Consider the following 21,102-nt stretch of genomic DNA (forward strand, 5'->3'; position numbering starts at 1 on the left):
CGTTCTCTCTTGGACCAGTGCATCAATCATTTTAAGTTCTCATCGCAATAGTAAACAGTGGACTGTTTAAAATAGTGTTGAGATACTTATCAACTGCCTGCAGTTACATAGTTAAGTTAGATCCTTCCAATAGAATGCAGGATTAGAAACCAACAAGTAGTTACACTAAAGGCAATTGGGAAACAGGGCATTTGCTACTTTCTTGCACTGTTTCCAAGTTATTTAAATCACGTCTTACACATTTGAGTAGCAAATGGAAATTATCTAACTGATTATTATTTCTGTAAAAAGTTTGTAGGTAATACATTTCTACAAATTGTCTTTCTTAGGTAACATTGGTCTAAAAAGGACTGCAAGAGTATTGCAGACATTAATGTTACCAGACATCTAACAGGGAATCATTGGGAATAGCGTATGAACTCTAAAAGTTCAAATAATTGTTTCATAATTGAATCAATTAATTCAGTGTTAAGAATGAAATTGCATGGACAGGGCTGAGGATTCTTGAATTTTGCAGAAAAATTAACGTATGTCCTTGAATGCCTTGTTAAAGCAAGAGGATTTCCATGTACAATCCAACTAAATCTTCTTTGTGAAGATAGACACAAAATGCTGGAGTAACTCAGCGGGACAGGCAGCATCTCTGGAGAGAAGGAATGGGTGACATTTCGGGTCGAGACCCTTCTAAAGAATGGTGCCTGTCCCGCTGAGTTACTCCAGCATTTTGTGTCTATCTTTGGTTTAAACCAGCATCTGCAGTTCCTTCCTACATATAAAGCTTGTATGTATACTTTCATGGCAGTAATTAGATGTATAGGAAATGCCTATAATTCATCAGGCACCCCAACCCATGACACATGGGAAATGTTAACATCTGGTCATTATTTGACTGCATTGTGTCATTAACTTTTTCTTGGAGTCACTAGCAGAGATAATATCAGCTTGCAGAAATCAGAATGGGTGAAAAGTGAGATCGAGGTGAGAGGTGAGATCAGACTTGTCTAGGACCATTTTTTGTTGGCTCTGTTGAAAATTAAGTAAGGAATAGGGAATTTAGGGATTAGTAAAATTACCAATGTGGGTTAGATGCATGGCGGTGGGGGTGTTCGGGGCAAGGGGTAGCAGGAGAGATCAAGAATCCGTGTGAGATCAGAACCATTTCCACTGGCCAAAGGGAACCCTTAAAATGTTAAAAAAAAAACACAGAAGGCTTCTTGCCAGCAGCTTTCGCCAATTTTAGGTTAGAGTGGCACACAATGCACAATGCTTCCTAGTTGGTTAAATTGGACCTTCTGGCAGGAAGCTTTATTTGATCTACTATAAAGTGAGGAGAAATATATTGGAATCATATCGCACCTTCAGTGCTGTGGACTTGACAGGATATTAAAATAGTTTCTCATGATTCAACTTTTATATTGCTGAAAATTGTGCAACAGCATCAGGTATACCCAATCTTTTGCAGATTTTTGCACTGCCAAATAAATATTTGAATCCTCCAAACTTCCAGTCCGAATGAATTTGCGACTTAACTTTTTTTTAAACAGAAGCTATCACTGAATCGTTCAGTCCTGGAGAATAATAATTTTAAATTATTTCCTTTTTTTTAAAACAAACATGTTTTGTAAAATTTGCATAATTATATGCAACTAATGAAGTCACAAAGTTCCTTCTGTTCAAAGAATATAACATTATTGTCCATACCCGAAAAAGGAGAATCACCCAGCACACCAAGCTGCACTCCCACTGAGCCACAGATTAATTTGCTCACAGACATAGAAACATAGAAATTAGGTGCAGGAGTAGGCCATTCGGCCCTTCGAGCCTGCACCACCATTCAATATGATCATGGCTGATCATCCAACTCAGTATCCCGTACCTGCCTTCTCTCCATACCCCCTGATCCCCTTAGCCAGAAGGGCCACATCTAACTTCCTCTTAAATATAGCCAATGAACTGGCCTCAACTACCCTATGTGGCAGAGAGTTCCAGAGATTCACCACTCTCTGTGTGAAAAAAGTTCTTCTCATCTCGGTTTTAAAGGATTTCCCCCTTATCCTTAAGCTGTGACTGAGACCAATGGATTATCGGAGAGTTCCAGAAGGTAGGTAAACTAGTGAAATGTGAACATTAGGAGTGCACCTCAAAACCATAAGAGACTAGATTTCTGCTTACCACCCATGCTTCACTCCAAGTTACAACTAAATTCCAACTCCAAAGCCCCCTTGCTGTTTTCTGCAACATCTCCTACTTTTGGGTTATAGAATAATTTATGGAGGGATATCTGAGGAACATGGAATGCATCCTGTACTTCCCCTTCACCCACATGCCCTCGCAGTATGGCTAGAGTATTTAAGCTATATTTATTACACATAACCAAAAGAAAAAAACATACAAATACTGTTTTTATGTCTACTTCTAGCTTCAGTGGTTATTGGACAATTATGAAACAGCAGAAGGTGTCAGTCTTCCTCGAAGTACCCTGTACAACCACTACTTGCGTCACTGTCAGGAACAGAAGCTTGATCCGGTGAATGCAGCTTCTTTTGGGAAACTTATTCGCTCCATTTTCATGGGTCTGCGCACAAGGCGGCTAGGCACAAGGTTAGCTACTTGCTGGCTTTCTTTCTGTTGTTCTGCTACTTGCACTAATTATTTATTTAAATTTAAAGCAATTTTTCTGTCTTAGAGGAAACTCCAAATATCACTATTACGGCATCCGGATCAAACCAGATTCCCCACTAAATCGCTTGCAGGAGGATATGCAGTACATGGCTATGAGGCAGCAACCCATGCATCAGAAACAGAGGTAATCATTTTGGAAGACTACTAATACACGCACCAGTGCCTTGCCTCCACCTCTGCTGTCCTGTAAAACATGAATTCTATTTACCTTCTCATTGCCCTCACCATTTTTACGATTATGTGACTAAATATAATGAGACCAGAATTTGCTGACAAGATGATGGTGCTCACTGTTAACTGTGGGTAAACATTAACTTTTGGTGTGGAGCAAATGTACAACTAAATGTGAATATCTAAGAATTGCCAAAGATTATGCCCAGTTCGTGCATTAGCTTTGTGGGGAAATTATCTGGCCATGTCCTTTATTTTCAGAAACTTCTTATAATCATCTTTAAATAGGCCATTGTGTTGCATTTAATGTTGCTTGATATTATGGCATGGACAAAAAGCTATTGCAAAGTAGAATCATTTGGGGTGTTTTAGTTCTTTGGCTTCAACATTGTTATTTTATTCCTTTTTCCTTTTTTTCCCTTTGTTTTCTTTAACTTTTCTTCATTTTGGTTTATTTTTTCTTGCCAAATGTAAAATTAAATGCTCACCTATCACTTCCCATATTTCTTTATCCTCCTCTGCCTTTATGTTATTTTTTGTGTATAATTTTGTGTATGTACCTCAGCTTTTTCCCCCACAAGCTCTTCATTTTCAATGCAGAATATTTTGAACTGAACTGTGCAGCGACAAGTCAAACTGTTGGGAGACTGTTAATATTAAAATGTTTATTTGAGAGCATGTTGCACACATGCTATTTCCATCCAAAAGTTCTACTTGAATCCTTTATTATTTCCATCACCAGCAATTCAACAATCTACAAATCTAAACCATTTCTGGAGAGGTGAAAGCCATTCAGTTCTTTACCTGATCACTGTAAAACTACAGTTACAAATTAGGGTAATCCAGACTTTGCAAAGTGGAAAATAATCTCTTTAATAGGAGATTTTTTTGACGTACAATATGATAGAATGCAATAGAACTTTATTTATCCCAGGAGGGAAATTGCTCTGGCAACAGTCATAAAACACAAGATACAAGAAACATGAAATTAAAGTGACGAGTGGAAAAGATTGGGGATGTGCAAAGATTTAGGAGGGGGGAGTCAGTCCACCCCATGACAGAAGGGGGAGGAGTTGTACAGTTTGATAGCTACAGGGAAGAAGGATCTCCTGTGCCGCTCTGAACTGCATCTTGATGGAACCACTGTTGCTGAAGGTACTCCTCAGATTGACTAGTGTGTCATGGAGGGGGTGAGCTGCATTATCTAAGATGCTCCACAGTTTGAGGACCATCCTCCTCCCCAAGACCACCTCCCATGAATCCAACTATGTGCATATTTAAGGTAATGTATTTAAGATGGTATTGGGTGTGATTGAAACCTATAATATTAAGCTATGAAAGCAATGGAGGTGTTGATTAACATTTATGGTTAAACAAAGCATCTTTTTAAATAATTTCTCTATGCCAAAAATGTATCTTGTCAATTTTTTTAAATAACCTTTGAAAAAGGTGGTAATAACCACACCACTGACTTGGAAGTCAGTCTGGCTGTGGCATAAAAGATTGGGCTTTGACCAGCTGAAGGACCTTTCCCTGTTTTTAAACTTTTTATGTTCTTCAATGTGTTTGTGTTGTCACTGTTCAGCCAGAAGTTACATTTATTTCAGTTTGAGACTCAAATTTTTTGTCTCTTTTTTTTTCTCTTTGAGGTAGAACTCCAGGGAGTTTTATATTTTTCATATTCTTTAACTCATTTAACATAAAAGTGTTGGCAATATTGTTTCTCAGATATAAGCCTATGCAGAAATTGGATGGAATAGGGGATGGCTTTGCAGGAAGTGGACAACAAGTTCCAAACTCTGCGGAACAAACCATTGTAGCACAAAGTCAACATCATCAACAGTTCCTTGGTAAGTTATGCTAAGATTAAATTAATTAAAACTTTACATTTACTAACGTTTACAGTCTAAGTTCATGTCATTGAATAACACAGTAAAGGGGTTGAATCTCAGCAGCTCACTCTGGCCTCTAGGGGGATCTGGCAGTCTCAGGCTTGTACTGGCGGCTCAGTCTTCCTCCGAGCTTCCAAAAAAGAGGCACAGTTAGGCAGTCTTCCACTTTGTCTCTCTCCCTTTCTTTCTCTCCTGCGTTATTCCACCTCTAGCTGGAATTCCCTTGGTTTTTAAGGAATTGGTCTTAGGAGTAGGTAGATTGGAAGCAGCTGATTCTGCTTTGACTGTGGCCTCTGCTCAGTCCAGTGCACTGTCCAGTGTGCCAGTGTTTTGCAGCAGCCAGGCACTGTGTCTGGTGCTGGTTGTTGACTTCACTTGGCTTGTCTGCCGGTGACGGGGATCGCAGCGGCCCTTAGGGAAGATGAGTTGTCACAATTCCTAAAAAACTGTATCATTATTTCCCATAAAGGAATACCATATTTCCCATTGAATCCCATGGTATAAATGAAGATGTGTTCCTACGTGTTTTTTCTCTTAACAGTAATGATGATACATATGGCAGCTGCTGATTCACAGCAAGGGGGCATTTAGAGACTGACGTCAGTTTTCAAAGCAAATATCGTAAATAGCCAGCAGGTGCGTTTAGGGACAGAAACAACTGCTGATTTTAACATTTTAACGCATATCAAATATAGGTAGCTAATTCAATGATATAACTCATAACAAACAACAATGGTTGCTTAGATTTACAACTTGCATTTAAACATGCTGGCCCTGTTTCAGACTTCTTGATGGAAAACTTTTGGGGAAACAAAAAACTGCCAAACAGCAAAATACATCTACCATGCCAAAAAATGATGCGTTTCATTGACCTTCATTGTTGTTTCACATACATTCTTACCTACACATCAGTAATTACTTTCAAAGCTCGAAAGACACAATCTCAATAGAGCAAGCAAGGTTTTGTCTCATCTGATGAACTGCATTAACAAATACTGTTTTTTATTTATTCCTATGATAGATGCCTCTCGTGCTCTTCCGGAATTTATAGAGCTTGAGGTTGGAGATAGCCCCTTATTGGATGACATCATTATTGAGGACATCAGAACACTACAGATTCTCTATAGGGAGCACTGTGAGGTATCAAATTCATGAGCAGTAATTATTGTTTCAATTCCTAATATAGCCCTCTCAAAAGTAAACTTTTTTAACTTGTGTCTGACCATAATATCCTTGCCAGAAGTACTGGATTAAACACAATTCATAAATTACATTACCATATTTAATCAAACTGTGACTTATACTCTTTATAAATGTTGCTATTTCACTTGCATTTCAGACTTCGAGGTCAGTGAACCCAGCTTTAAAATATTACGCATTAAATAATTAACTCTATATATTTATTTTAAGCTAGTTAAAAGATTCCAGATTCTCATAAGGTCACAGGGAGCCTTGCAAACCATGATGTCTATGAAGAACTTTTTTTTAAAGAAACTTGTATTGAATCCTTTTCACTATAACTTTTTGCTAACAGTTTTTTTTGGTGTCTTAAAGGCGATACTGGATGTAGTAGTGAATCTTCAATTTAGCCTCATTGAAAAACTATGGCAAACATTCTGGCACTATAGTCCATCCCCTTCAACAGATGGGACTACTATCAATCAAACCAGGCAAGTTTCTAACTGTTCTCTCTGACTTTACCAACTTGACCAGTCTTATTAAACTTGGTTCATGTGGAAATTGGTTTAAGCCCTTTTTACAGCCCAAATAATTACTGCAAAATTGGCATCAGAGCTTTATCTAGAATGGGACTTAAGACATTCTTTTAATAACATGTGCAAGCTGCCAGCACCTGTCATGTCTCCAGGGACAGCTCACACAAAAAGGGCTACAAGCTTTAAATCTGATGCACACTTCTCGTTACCTCGTATATTTTGGAATGTTGGTGGGGGAGGAGGAGAGCAGGAGTGGACTTAAGTGAAAGACCAAGGAAGCATGGAACAACTCCAAGAATACCATGGTACCAAGAATAAGTAAGTAAGTAAGTAAGTTTATTGGCCAAGTATTCACATACAAGGAATTTGCCCACAAGTAACAACATGACATACAGTGGCAGTTACGAATGACTCAGAAAACACTAAACATTAATAATAATAAAACATTAATGGTAAAACACCATTGATCAAGCATGTGAACCAACAAAATACCAGATCAAAGGGAGGCTACAGGTTTTTGGCTGTTGAGTAGGACAACTCCTCGTGGATAAAAACTTTTTATGTCTGGCTGTGGCAGCTTTGACAGTCCGGAGTCGCCTTCCAGAGGGAAGTGATTCAAAGAGTTTGTGGCCAGGGTGAGAGGGCTCAGAGATGATCTTGCTCGATCGCTTCCTGGCCCTTGCAGTGTACAGTTCATTAATGGAGGGAAGGTTGCAGCCAATAACCTTCTTAGCTGATCGGACGATTCGCTGCAGCCTCCAGGTGTCGTGCTTGGTGGCTGAGCCAAAACAGACCATGATGGAGAAGGTGAGGACAGACTCTATGATGGCCGTATAGAATTGGATCATCATTGCCTGTGGCAGATTGTGCTTCCTCAGCTGCCGTAGGAAGTACATCCTCTGTTGTGCCTTTTTGACTGTGGAGTCAATGGTAGCCCCCCACTTAAGGTCCTTGGAGATGATGGTTCCCAGGAACTTAAAAGACTCCATGGATGTGACTGTGGTGGTGTTGATGGTGAGTGGGGTGAGGGGAGGGGGAGCTCTCCTAAAGTCTGCAATGTGAAAGAGTTGATATCGTGCTTTACCAACAACTACATCTTTTGCAACAGCGGTTCTAATTTCATACTTCACACTGTACTGACCAGTATGGTTGAGTGCATCTATCAAATTCTAGTACTTGCTATTTATGGAAACATGTACCTTTTTCATTCTGAAATAAGGCAGGTTACCTTATCCTGCCTTATAGCTTGGAGGATGTGTGACAAATGGAGGAAGATAAATGTATTGGCAGTAAATGTGCAATATAGGCAATTCATTAATTGAACACAGGAACAAGATTAAATCTTTTTGTTTCTGAAAATGGATATTTCTTGGATTCCGCATCACTGTCCATTTCAGTAAACAAATCTTGTATTCTTGAATTAAAATGTGTTTATGTCTGCTTAGAAAACCTAGAGATAGAACAGTGCATTGTAATAAAAGTATTCACAATTTTTTGATGTTCTTTAATATGCAAAATATATTGATTATCAGGTGCACAAAATAATTGAACACAGAGAATCCATAATAAATATTGAATACTTGAATTTAAATTCAAAACATCCTCTGCTGTGTTGTTTTTTAACTCAAAACTTTTCCTTGAAAAACAGTAAGTCACATATGCGGATCATCAACCATGGTCGGTGGGGGCACTGCGTGACGGCTGCCCTGCCAGCAGCGTGTTAGTCATTTCTACTTTTCTGTTTTTTTAGTATGTCCAAATGTGTTTTAATGTCTCTCGATGTGTCTTATGTGGGGGGTGGTGAGGGGGGGTAATATTACATTGCGTCCAATTAGTCTTTGCAGTATGTATTAGAAATATAGCAATTCGTCATGCAAATACACAAAAAAATAATAATTTGTTGCTGGTGCCTTAATTATTATTGATTTGAATCCATATCTGTTCTGCAGTGAGAATGAAATAGAAGGTAGACTTCCAAAGGCAAAGCTTATTGCTCTGTGCAAGAATGATTCCGTCCTCAAGTGGATGTGTACCTGCGATCATGTAATGTACCAGGCTCTGGTGGAAATCCTGATTCCAGATGTCCTCAGACCTATTCCTAGTAAGTACCCATGCCAATGGCTTCTCTGAACTTTAAAACTTAATTTGCAAGATGTATTAAAAAAAACTATAACAAACAATAAATGATTGCATTATTCCATATGTGCATTGTATCCCTTGATTTAGATCACTTAATTTTGTGCACCTAATCAAACTTTTTTTTTCCCCATATCTTTAAATTGTCTTAACTGTGGCTCTGTGGGAGCAAGTACACAATATCCTGCTTTCCTTACATTAAAATTAAAAAAAAAAACATAATTTGTAAACTGGGAGAAATCAAGATTAATAAAAGAAACTGTAGGACATTCTTTTAAAAAGCATGGTCAAGTAAATATTGTAAATGAGGTTACCAAAATAGTTGAAGAGAATCCTGGGACTGCAGTTGTTTACAATATAAGTGATTTAACAGAAGGAAGTTTTGTACTGTAGCCTACATTACTAAAAAAAAAGATGAGAAAGCAAGCTAAGAGGAGGATACCAATAATTTACTGTGAGATATTAATTGATTACATTAATAGACAAAAACATTGGCAAAATTATGTGGGAAAATGTGAAGTTGTTTACTTGAAAAGGAAAAAAGATATAATGTAAATGGAGAAAATCTGCAGCAGCTCAAAGGGATTTAGGACCCTCATACATGAAACATAGAAAGTTGCAGCAAATAATCTGGAATGCTAAAGAGATGTTGGCGTTTATTTCAAAGGGTTTGGAGTAGAAAAGTAAAAAATATGTTACCACAATTTTATGAGACTTTAGTTAAACATTAGTTGGGCCACACCTGGAGTCATGTGAATAGTTTTTGGTCCCCTTTGTAAAGGAAATATTTGATAATATGATCATTGAGATGATCCAGGCAAGGAAGGACTATTTCATGAGAAAGGTTTCAACAATTTGGGTCTGTGTTCATTGAAGGTAGAAGAATGAGAGGCAATCTTATTGAAATACACAAGCCAATTCCCCTCGTGGAATACTGTTCAATGAGGAGAGTCTCAGAATAAAGGGGATCACTTTTAATACTGGTATGAGAGAGAATTTATTTTCTCAAATAATTGTATCTGTGGAATAAAGCTATGGCGATGGCAATATTGAATTTACTGTAAATCCTCGTTTTGATTATAGCAGACGGACTCACCTTCACCAGAGACCCAGGGTCAATCCTCACTATGGATGCTGTCTGTACGGAGTTTGTTCGTTCTCCCTATGACCACGTGGGTTTTCTTCGGGTGCTCTAGCTTCGTCCCACATTCCAAACATATGCGGGTTTGTAGGTTAATTGGCTTCTGTAAATTGTCCCTAGTGTGTACAATGGAACCAATGTACAGGTGATCTCTGGTCGGCGTGGACTCAGTGGGCCGAAGAGCCTAGTTCCACACTGTATGTCTAAACTAAACTAAACTAAATTAGTTTCAGCTCATTTGTATTAGATATTATCAATTGAATTTGACACTGCAGATATTCTGTTCCCCTACACTTCTTATCTTTGGCATGATAGAAACATAGAAACATGGAAAAATAGGTGCAGGGCCTTCGAGCCAGCACCGCCATTCAATATGTTCATGGGTGATCATCTAAAATCATTACCCCGTTCCTGCTTTTTCTCCATATCCCTTGATTCCTTTAGCCCCAAGAGCTAAATCTAACTCTCTTAAAAACATGCAGTGAATTAGCCTCCGCTGCCTTAGTGAAAAGGTTTTACCTCATCTCGGTTCTAAATGGCCTACCCCTTATTCTTAAACTGTGACCCCTGGTTCTGGACTCCCCCAACATTGGGAACACTTTTCCTGCATTTAGCATGTTCAATCCTTTAAGAATGTTATATGTTTCTATAAGATTCCCTCTCATCCTTATAAATTCCAATGACTACAAGCCCAGTCGACCCATCAACGATATCGTGATGTTATTTTTCTTCAGTCCATTCCTTTCCATTTCCTCACTCTCAAGGCTTCTCTATTCCAATTCCCCATTTTGGACCTCTCTAACTCTGTGAAGATCTACAGGATTAACTTTGTTAAGTATGCTGAAGACACACAGTCTCTATACCAATTGTTCTTTCAGCACCATGCCCCATTTGTTTCACAAAATCAGTCTCACTAGCCTGCTTTTAAAACCATCACAAACCTTCTCCTAAATTATTTTCTTTCCATTATTTGCCATTCTACTCAATGTTTATTTTAATTTGACTTTAAAAGTGGTCTCCAAGTCTTTTTGGCAATAAGGCTATGCCCAAGTGTCCATTTTTCTTTTGCATTATACTCTAATTGATGATATACTCTTTTGCATAGAGGTGTCCCAGTTGAAAATAGACAATAGGTGCAGGAGTAGGCCATTTGGCCCTTCGAGCCAGCACCACCATTCAATGTGATCACAATCAGTACCCCATTCCTGCCTTCTCCCCATATCCCCTGACTCCGCTATTGTTAAGAGCCCTATCTAGCTCTCTCTTGAAAGTATCCAGAGAGCCGACCTCCACCACCCTCTGAGGCAGAGAATTCCAAACACTCACAACTCTCTGTGTGAAAAAGTGTTTCCTCATCTGAAGTAAGAGCTGCCCAATGCTAGAACACAGGTGGACTTCTGAGTTCCTTCCAACCTAGGTTTCTGCTCTAAGAAATTAGTAGGTCATTTGACCGTTTGCATCTACGCTACGATGAGACCATGGCTGTCCTGAACTTCAGCACCAGTTTCCTCTGCTAATCCAATAGCCATTGATTTGTTAAGATTCTAAAAATCTATGATGTGGATGGAATATCCTAAAAAGCAGAGTATTCACATGCTTACTGGATAGAGAATTCACAAAGATTTACTACCTTTGAATAAAGAAATTTCTTCTGAGTTTGAAATGACTGATTTATTACTGTAGTCCCTTGTTCTAGAGATCCAGACAAAACATAATCCTTGCATCTACAATGTCAAGCCCAGTCAAAATGTTTGTATATTTCAATTAGAACACTTTGCAGTTATCTAAACTCGAGAGAGTAGCGGTCATGTCTACTTGATCTCTCCTCGTGCAGCAATCACAGGAATCAATCTATGAACCTTCATTGCACTTCCTTTATATCTTATGTCCTTCCCGAGGTGGGGAGACCAGACATACACAAAATGCATGTCTTTTGGACAGAACAGACAATCTGCAGACAGTTTGAAGAGGTGCTTCTGTCAATTTATTTGAATTGAGCTCTTGTGTCATTGTAAATAACTTTTAGAAATCAAATACACTTTCATAGAACAGGATGTGAAATTATATAATGAACATTTCAATTCATCTAATCTATCAAAATAAAGAATAGAATTTAGTAAAATAGCTTTAGTTACAACCCTTTGAGCTGTATTTACATGTTGGAAGCAAAGGTAAAAGGCAATATCGATCCAAACAAAATTAAGACGTCCAACTGAAGAGAAGTTCAGTTACATAGTTAGAAATACGACTATTATTCAGTGCCTTCATTTTTTTTGTTCCTTGTTGATGAAATCATTGCATGAACTTGTTTCATACATAGGTTGATGAAAAAATAGTGTCAATTTAATATGGCTATCAATGGGACGAGATGGCGGCGCCTCGCGGCAGCGGCCTTTTTGTCCTGTTATGTGTATGTTTTGGTTTTAATTTTATATTAATTTTAGCTGTGTATAGGTGGGGGAGCGGGGGGGGGTGGGGGAAACTTTTTAATCTCTTCCCTGTATGGGGACCCGATTTTTTCCTTGTCGAGTCTCCGTTGTCGTTGGAGCTTAACATCGTTGAGCCGGCGGCCTCCAACCGGAATCGACCTGGGGCTCCAGTCGCAGAGCCTGCGGACTCACCATCGCTGGCCGACTTCGGAGCACGGAGCGCTGTGGTGGCGCACGGCTGCGACCCGACTTCGGAGCTTCGGAGGCTTCGGCTGCAGGCCCTGTGGACGGTAACATCGGGAGCTCGCAGGTCCCTGATGGGAGACCGCTTTTCGGAGCTCCCACAACGGCAAACTTCGCCCGCCAGAATCGAGGGGTTTAAATCGACCCGGAGTGGGGCCTTACATCGCCCGGCGTGGCTTAAACAACCATGGGACTTACCATCGCATGCCGGGGGCTTTAACATCAAACCCTCGATCAGCTCGATGCAGCAGTTTGACTGCTTGACTGCAGGAGAAGAATAAGAACAGAGAACAGGGAAGAGATAAGACTTTTGCCTTCCATCACAGTGAGGAGGTGTTTGGAGATTCACTGTGATTGATGTTTGTGTGGAATTGTGTTAATTGTGTGTTTTGTTTTTTTTTGTTGTTATGACTGCAGGAACGTAATTTTGTTTGAAACTATGTTTAAATTACAATAAACGGCATTCTGATCTGATTCTGATTCTGAATGCAAAGGGTAAGTGATGGCAATTCATAGATAGACTGGTAAAAAATATTGTCAATGTTAATAGGCTTATTGTTCATCTGTCGACTGATGCTTACGAAGCTCAATTGTAAAGCTTTGCAGTATTTAAAATGCAGTAAAGAAGGCAAGTGAATGATCAACTGCAATTCTGGAAAAAACATTGACTTAATCGTCTTTGCCATTGTTAGGTGCCTTGACCCAAGCCATTCGCAATTTTGCAAAAAGCCTTGAAGGATGGCTGACAAATGCCATGAACAATATACCACAGCAAATGGTTCGCACCAAGGTGAGTGTACAGGAATAAGCGAATTCAGTATTAGAACTGAGCATCCCCCAGGTCATGGGTCATTCGGGATAAACATTCTCGCCAGCTGAGCTACTGTGTGTGTATGGACCTGCGTTTCATATGTATTTACCAGTTTTCCTCCTTCGAGGTAAGAAAATACTGCTTTCAAAACTTTTAACTATGTGTATTTATGGTTCATTACAAAACTACAATGATTTTGGTGGTTTTATTGCTTTATGCTTCGGTGAGTGAGCGAGATTATGGCGATGAATAACAACTATTTTGTATTGTTTTTGTTTTGGAGGTGGGGGGGAGAATGAAATAAAATGTATGATTTCTAAAACTATCAGTGATAATATGAAAAGTATTTGTGGGCTTTTCACCTCTTACTATACCAGTCCACGGCCACGGGCAGTATGCACGTTTGTTGACTTCTGAATGAGTTCTGCATATACATGTGTAAGTAAAGTTGTGTCGGACATAACTTAGTCACAAGTCTCCTGACCAGCATCATAATAGCTATAGGCCTTGCCTTCTTTGTAGTCGCTAAGCAGGCAAAACTTCAGTGAAGTAGCTGGCTGGTTAGCCTCATCATAACTGGCAAGATGATTTGGTAGCTCGATGATGGATGTGGGAGGCCAGCAGTTTAGTCCTTTCGATTCTCCAAGCCACCCATCTTTCATTTCTCTCATGGGATCGGGAAGATTTTTTTCTCCACATTTCAAGAGTTCCTTGTATTGATCAGCATGACGATGTTTTTCTTCACCGGCAGTCGGTAGCACCGGCTTCTTCATGCATGATGTAGTGTAAGCAAAAGCAGCGAGTTTGTCTTTTAGTTCCGTCTTTTTCAACCCCCTGTCCACTAAAAAATGCTTCAAAACTACGACTTTCCATCGCAGAAAATCATCCAGTGTCATATCGTTGTAATTTGTGTCAGCGATAACCAATATAAGATTGGTATAAGATAACCAATATAACCAACCAAAGACCACCAGGGGCGCCTGGGAGATGGCCGCCCTGCTGGCAGTCTGTTCGTTTTTCCATTCTTTTTGTTATTTTTTGGTGTGTTAAAAGTTTGTTTGAATGTTCTTCGGTTTGTTTTATGTGGGGGAGGGGGGAGGGGATCGGGGGAAACTTTTTTTTCAAGTTCCTACCTTGCCGGAGATGTGATTATTTTTCGGATCACCGGCGCACTCTGCAGCCTTCCATTGCTGGAGCTGGAGGCCTCCTCGGACTGTCGTGAGCCCCACCGCGGGGCGCGGACTTAACATCGGAGCTGATCCCTTGCCTGGGATCGCGACCACCGCGGACTTTACCATCAAGGGCTCGCAATCTTCGGGAGAGGCTGGTCAGGAGCTCCAACGCCGCAGAAGGTTCGACCAGCGAGGTTCGATCGTCCAGCGTGGGGGAGCTGACATCCCCCCGATGCAGGAGCGGATTGCCTTGACGCGGAGGGCCCGAAATGATGCCGGCTACGGGAATCAAGATCGTCCCGTCAACGGGGGCTCGACGCCCACGACCGAGGAAGAATTAAGGGAAGGGACTTGAACTTTATTTCACCTTCCATCACAGTGAGGAATGTGTAGGAGTCACTGTGGTGGATGTTCATGTTAAAATGTGTTTTTGAGTGATCTGTTGCTTTTATTTGTATGACTGACCTGGCCAATGAAATTCCTCGTATGTTGCAAAACATACTTGGCGAATAAAGTGTGATTCTGATTCAAAGAAGATGAAAACTCAGACCGAAAATGTACTCACAGTTTATACAGCGCTGCATTCGCTTTTTTTAAATCCCGAATGACCTTTGACAAATCCCATCATTCCTTGCGTTTATTGGGATACCGAACTCGCTTATTGTTAAGAATTAAATTATTTACAATTACAAAGAGTTGAAACATTAGACAGTTCTGAGTCACTTTTGAGATCATTAGAAATAGTGGTTTGATAAATACTGGAGACATTAATCCAATTTATTTTTGGACGTCATTCGATGCTGGACATTCGGAAATGCAATGAATATCCTATCATTTGCTTATCCGTTAGCTACCTACATTCTTGGTGATACAAACCTAATTTATTTCATTTGTCATCATCATTTAGCTCTTGTAATCCGGGCTTGAGGAAGCTGCTGATTGGTGGAAGCAGACAAGAGGGAGCAGCTGATTGGGAGACAGATCCCTGCTGATTGTATTGTATTGAAGCAGTTTGTATTGTATTGTACTTTGTATTGTATTGTATTGTACTTTGTATTGTATCCTAGGTAAGGGGGAGAATGACGGCCAGGGCAGTTTACTGTTCTGGATGTCAGATGTGGGAGGTCAAGGAATCTGATAGCCTTCCAGACGCCACATCTGCGCCAGGTGCGTCGAGATGGGACTCCTAAGGGACCGTATTAGGAACCTGGAGCAGCAGCTCGATGACCTCCGTCTGGTCAGGAAAAGCGAGGAAATCATTGAGAGGAGTTACAGAGAGGTGGTCACTCTAAGACCACAGGAGGCAGGCAAGTGGGTCACGGTTAGGAGGGGCAAGGGGCAGAGGCAAGGACTAGAGAGTATCCCGGTGGCTGTACACCTTGACAATAAGTACTGTTTGAGTACTGTTGGGGGGGACAGCCTACCTGGGGGTAGCAACAGCGGCCGGGCCTCCAGTACAGAGACCGGCCCTGTTGCTCAGAAGGGTAAGAAAAAGGAGGGCAGTAGTAATAGGGGACACTATAGTTAGGGGGTCAGATAGGCGATTCTGTGGACGCAGTCTGGAGACCCGGATGGTAGTTTGCCTCCCTGGTGCCAGGGTCTGGGATGTGTCTGAACATGTCCAAGATATCCTGAAATGGGAGGGAGAGGAGCCCAAGGTCGTGGTACATATAGGTACCAATGACATAGGTAGAAAAATAGAAGAGGTCCTGAAAGGAGAATTTAGGGAATTAGGAGGAGAGTTATGGAGAAGGACCGCAAAGGTAACAATCTCGGGATTACTGCCTGTGCCACGCGACAGTGAGAGTAGGAGTGGAGCGAGGTGGAGGATAAATGTGTGGCTGAAGGACTGGTGCAGAGGGCAGGGATTCAAGGTTTCTGGATCATTGGGACCTCTTTTGTGGAAGGTGGGACCTGTACAAAAAGGACGGGTTGCACTTGAACCCAAGGGGGGCCAATATCCTGGCGGGGAGATTTGCAAAGGCTACTGCGGAGACTTTAAACTAGAACGGTTGAGGGGAGGGACTCAAATAGAGAAAGCTAGGAGACAGTGTGTGAGGCAGGAGGCAGAGAAGGGAAGCACTCAGACCCACCATGTAGGGGGGAAAGAAGAAAACAATAATAAACAGAGAATAAGAGGTGGTGGGGTTGTTAAATGTGTGAGCAGAGAGACAGAGGGGTGTAAAATGAGGGTAGAAGCAATAGGTAGCAAGGTGAAAAGTGGCAGGCAGACAAATCCAGGGCAAAAATCAAAAAGAGCAACTTTTCAACATAATTGTATAAGGGGTAAGAGCGTTGTAAAAACAAGCCTGAAGGCTTTGTGTCTCAATGCAAGGAGCACTCGTAATAAGGTGGATGAGTTGAATGTGCAGATAGCTATTAATGATTATGATATAGTTGGGATGGCTCCAGGGTGACCAAGGCTGGGAGCTCAACATCCAGGGATATTCAATATTCAGGAGGGATAGACAGAAAGGAAAAGGATGTGGGGTGGCGTTGCTGCTTAGAAAGGAGATTAACGTAATGGAAAGGAAGGACATTAGCTTGGAGGATGTGGAATCGATATGGGTAGAGCTGCGAAACACTAAGGGGCAGAAAACACTAGTGGGAGATGTGTACAGGCCACCTAACAGTAGTAGTGGAGTTGGGGATGGCATCAAACAGGAAATTAGAAATGCGTGCAACAAAGATAAAACAGTTATAATGGGTGACTTCAATCTACATATAGATTGGGTGAATCAAATTGGCAGGGGTGCTGAGGAAGAGGATTTCTTGGAATGTATGTGGGATAGTTTTCTAAACCAACATGTAGTGGAACCAACGAGGGAGCAGGCTATTCTAGACTGCGTATTGAGTAATGAGGAAGGGTTAGTTAGCAGTTTTGTTGTGCGTGGCCCCTTGGGCAAGAGTGACTATAATATGGTTGAGTTCTTCATTAGGATGGAGAGTGCAATTGTTAATTCAGAAACAAGTGTCCTGAACTTAAAGAAAGGAAACTTTGAGGTTATGAGACGTGAATTGGCCAGGATTGACTGGCAATTGATTCTTAAAGGGTTGACGGTGGATATGCAAGGGAAGGCATTTAAAGACTGCATGGATGAACTACAACAATTGTTCACCCCAGTTTGGCAAAAGAATAAATCAGGGAAGGTAGTGCATCCGTGGATAACAAGGGAAATCAGGGATAGTATCAAAACAAAAGATGAAGCGTACAAATTAGCCAGAAAAAGCAGCCTACCAGAGGACTGGGAGAAATTCAGTCCAGCAGAGGAGGACAAAGGTCTTAATTAGGAAAGGGAAAATAGATTATGAAAGAAAACTGGCAGGGAACATAAAAACTGACTGCAAAAGTTTTTATAAATATGTGAAGAGAAAGCGATTAGTTAAAATAAATGCGGGTCCCTTGCAGTCAGAAACAGGTGAATTGATCATGGGGAACAAGGATATGGCAGACCAATTGAATAACTACTTTGGTTCCGTCTTCACTAAGGAAGACATAAATAATCTGCCAGAAATAGCAGGGGACCGCGGGTCAAATGACATGGAGGAACTGAGTGAAATCCAGGTTAGCCGGGAAGTGGTGTTGGGTAAATTGAATGGATTAAAGGCCGATAAATCCCCAGGGCCGGATAGGCTGCATCCCAGAGTACTTAAGGAAGTAGCTCCAGAAATAGTGGATGCATTAGTAATAATCTTTCAAAACTCTTTAGATTCTGGTGTAGTTCCTGAGGATTGGCGGGTAGCAAACGTAACCCCACTTTTTAAGAAGGGAGGGAGAGAGAAAACGGGGAATTACAGACCAGTTAGTCTAACATCGGTAGTGGGGAAACTGCTAGAGTCAGTTATTAAAGATGGGATAGTAGCACATTTGGAATGTGGTGAAATCATTGGACAAAGTCAGCATGGATTTATGAAAGGTAAATCATGTCTGACGACTCTTATAGAATTTTTCGAGGATGTACCTAGTAGCATGGATAGGGGCGAACCAGTGGATGTGGTGTATCTGGACTTCCAGAAGGCTTTCGACAAGGTCCCACATAAGAGATTAGTATACAAACTTAAAGCACACGGTATTGGGGGTTCAGTATTGATGTGGATAGAGAACTGGCTAGCAAACAGGAAGCAAAGAGTAGGAGTAAACGGGTCCTTTTCAGAATGGCAGGGAGTGACTAGTGGGGTGCCGCAAGGCTCAGTGCTGGGAGCCCAGCTATTTACAATATATATTAATGATTTGGACGAGGGAATTGAATACAACATCTCCAAGTTTGCGGATGACACGAAGCTGGGGGGCAGTGTTAGCTGTGAGGAGGATGCTAGGAGGTTGCAAGGTGACTTGGATAGGCTGGGTGAGTGGGCAAATGCATGGCAGATGCAGTATAATGTGGATAAATGTGAGGTTATCCACTTTGAGAAAGAGGAAACTAGACTATTATCTAAATGGTGGCCAATTAGGAAAATGGGAGATGCAACGAGACCTGGGTGTCATGGTACACCAGTCATTGAAAGTAGGCATGCAGGTGCAGCAGGCAGTGAAAAAAGCGAATGGTGTGTTAGCATTCATAGCAAAATGATTTGAGTATAGGAGCAGGGAGGTTCTACTGCAGTTGTACAGGGTATTGGTAAGACCACACCTGGAGTATTGTGTACAGTTTTGGTCTCCAAATTTGAGGAAAGATATTCTTGCCTTAGAGGGAGTACAGAGAAGGTTCACCAGACTGATTCCTGGGATGTCAGAACTTTCATATGAAGAAAGACTGGATAGACTCGGTTTGTACACGCTAGAATTTAGAAGATTGAGGGGGGATCTTATAGAAACTTACAAAATTCTTAGGGGGTTGGACAGGCTAGATGCAGGAAGATTGTTCCCGATGTTGGGGAAATCCAGGACAAGGGGTCTCAGTTTAAGGATAAAGGGGAAATCATTTAGGACCGAGATGAGAAAAACATTTTTCACACAGAGAGTCGTAAGTCTCTGGAACTCTCTGCCACAGAAGGTAGTCGAGGTCAGTTAATTGGCTATATTTAAGAGGGAGTTAGATATGGCCCTTGTGGCTAAAGGGATCAGGGGGTATGGAGCGAAGGCAGGTACAGGATACTGAGTTGGATGATCAGCCATGATCATATTGAATGTCAGTGCAGGCTCGAAGGGCCGAATGGCCTACTCCTGCACCTATTTTCTATGTTTCTATGTAATGTTTTAGTGGATTTGTACCACTCAACTTGCGAGGACAATATATCCTTTCTAAGATTTGGGGCATTGAATTGTACACTGCACACCAGCATAATGCTTTATATGCCAACTATTTACATAAAGAGAATTTCACTTTTGTTAGACTATTTCACTATTAGCAGCTTTTTGCCTTTTGTAGAAAACTCAGATCACTCCATCTTAAGTTCTGAGTGCGAGGAATGGTGTTAACATGCATGAAAATGCAACCGCCACACTTTTGCATAGACTTCATAACATTTTGTTCCTGTCTCCCTTACAATGCCACCCACCTTTTCATTGTCTTTCTAATCTATGTTCAAGATTAGCTTATGTCTAAGTTTTGAACTACAATCCATTTGTTAAATATTGATTTTTGCCTTGTCTTTGCTCCGGAGCTCAAAAGATTGATGCAGTCTGATATTTTTTTTTAAGTTCTTTGGGCTATACAAAATGTGGCAAATGTATAGTTAGGATGACATGTTTTAATGTCTAAAACATAAGACCACAAGGATTAACGATCACAAAACGGGTTACATAGTATTAATGAACAGAAGCAAAGAACCTATAAGCAAAAAAATTATTAAAATGCAAATAATATCCTGTCATTTAATACCCTTATTAGTATAACTTATTTCATATTTATACTTGTTTTCTGATAGGTTGGAGCTGTAAGTGCCTTTGCTCAGACACTGCGTAGATATACGTCCCTCAATCATTTAGCTCAAGCTGCTCGAGCTGTGCTGCAAAACACATCTCAAATTAACCAGATGCTGAGTGACCTCAATCGTGTAGACTTTGCCAATGTCCAGGTAAGCCACAGGACTGTAAAGTATTTTGTCAACTAAAGTTCATTATGGTGAAAAATGAAAATAGAAGATGCTGGAAATGGTCACGTTTTGATGAAATGTCATCGACCTGAACCATTAACTTTGTTTCTATCTCCACAGATGCTTGCCTGACCTATTTCCAATACATACAGACTTTTTAGCTTTACGATCAGTTGTGTTGACAAATAAAGCTTTCTCACTAACCCTCAAATCACAGTTGCAAAAAATATTTGTTCCTCTTTCTTCAAAGTCTTTGTTTGAATGCTTTCAGGCAGGTTGCAGGCCCTGTCATTCAAAGGTACTACTGCCATCCTATGATTGTACAAGGATCATCCATTCCATATCATCTTTCTCAATTTTTCTGCAGGCTTTGACTTGATTAACCACACCTTCATTATTGCCTGGGGGGTGGGTGCAAGGCAAGATTCTAATCTTATTAGCAAAGTTAGCCTCTCCAATTTCTTCTCATGACCACGGAAAATACCAATTAAATTGACAGACACAAGTACTGGAGTAACTCAGGGGCCAGGAGCATCTCAAGAGAATATGGAGCCCCCCCCCCCCCCCCCCCCCCCCGCAAACGGCGTTCGGGAAACAGACCCAACAGGTCTGCACTTGGTCTAGTTATTATATAACACTGTGTACCTGCCGGCGTCCAGCGTCCGTCCGTCCGG

At 40.9% G+C, this 21,102-nt stretch overlaps 1 protein-coding gene across 1 annotated transcript in view; it reads left to right on the top strand.

The window, feature by feature from the left end:
* The window catches only part of rfx3 (regulatory factor X, 3 (influences HLA class II expression)), a 265,213-nt gene that overhangs the window by 217,610 nt on the left and 26,501 nt on the right, over nt 1-21,102 (top strand). Inside the window, exons 7-14 of the mRNA XM_055632801.1 lie at nt 2,420-2,601; nt 2,687-2,806; nt 4,582-4,703; nt 5,767-5,885; nt 6,300-6,419; nt 8,414-8,561; nt 13,102-13,199; nt 20,261-20,410. Coding sequence (XP_055488776.1) covers nt 2,420-2,601; nt 2,687-2,806; nt 4,582-4,703; nt 5,767-5,885; nt 6,300-6,419; nt 8,414-8,561; nt 13,102-13,199; nt 20,261-20,410 — 1,059 coding nt within the window. The remainder of the gene's footprint in view (nt 1-2,419; nt 2,602-2,686; nt 2,807-4,581; nt 4,704-5,766; nt 5,886-6,299; nt 6,420-8,413; nt 8,562-13,101; nt 13,200-20,260; nt 20,411-21,102) is intronic.

Source organism: Leucoraja erinacea, chromosome 3 (genome assembly GCF_028641065.1).
Source record: "Leucoraja erinacea ecotype New England chromosome 3, Leri_hhj_1, whole genome shotgun sequence".
Lineage (NCBI taxonomy): Eukaryota > Metazoa > Chordata > Chondrichthyes > Rajiformes > Rajidae > Leucoraja > Leucoraja erinaceus.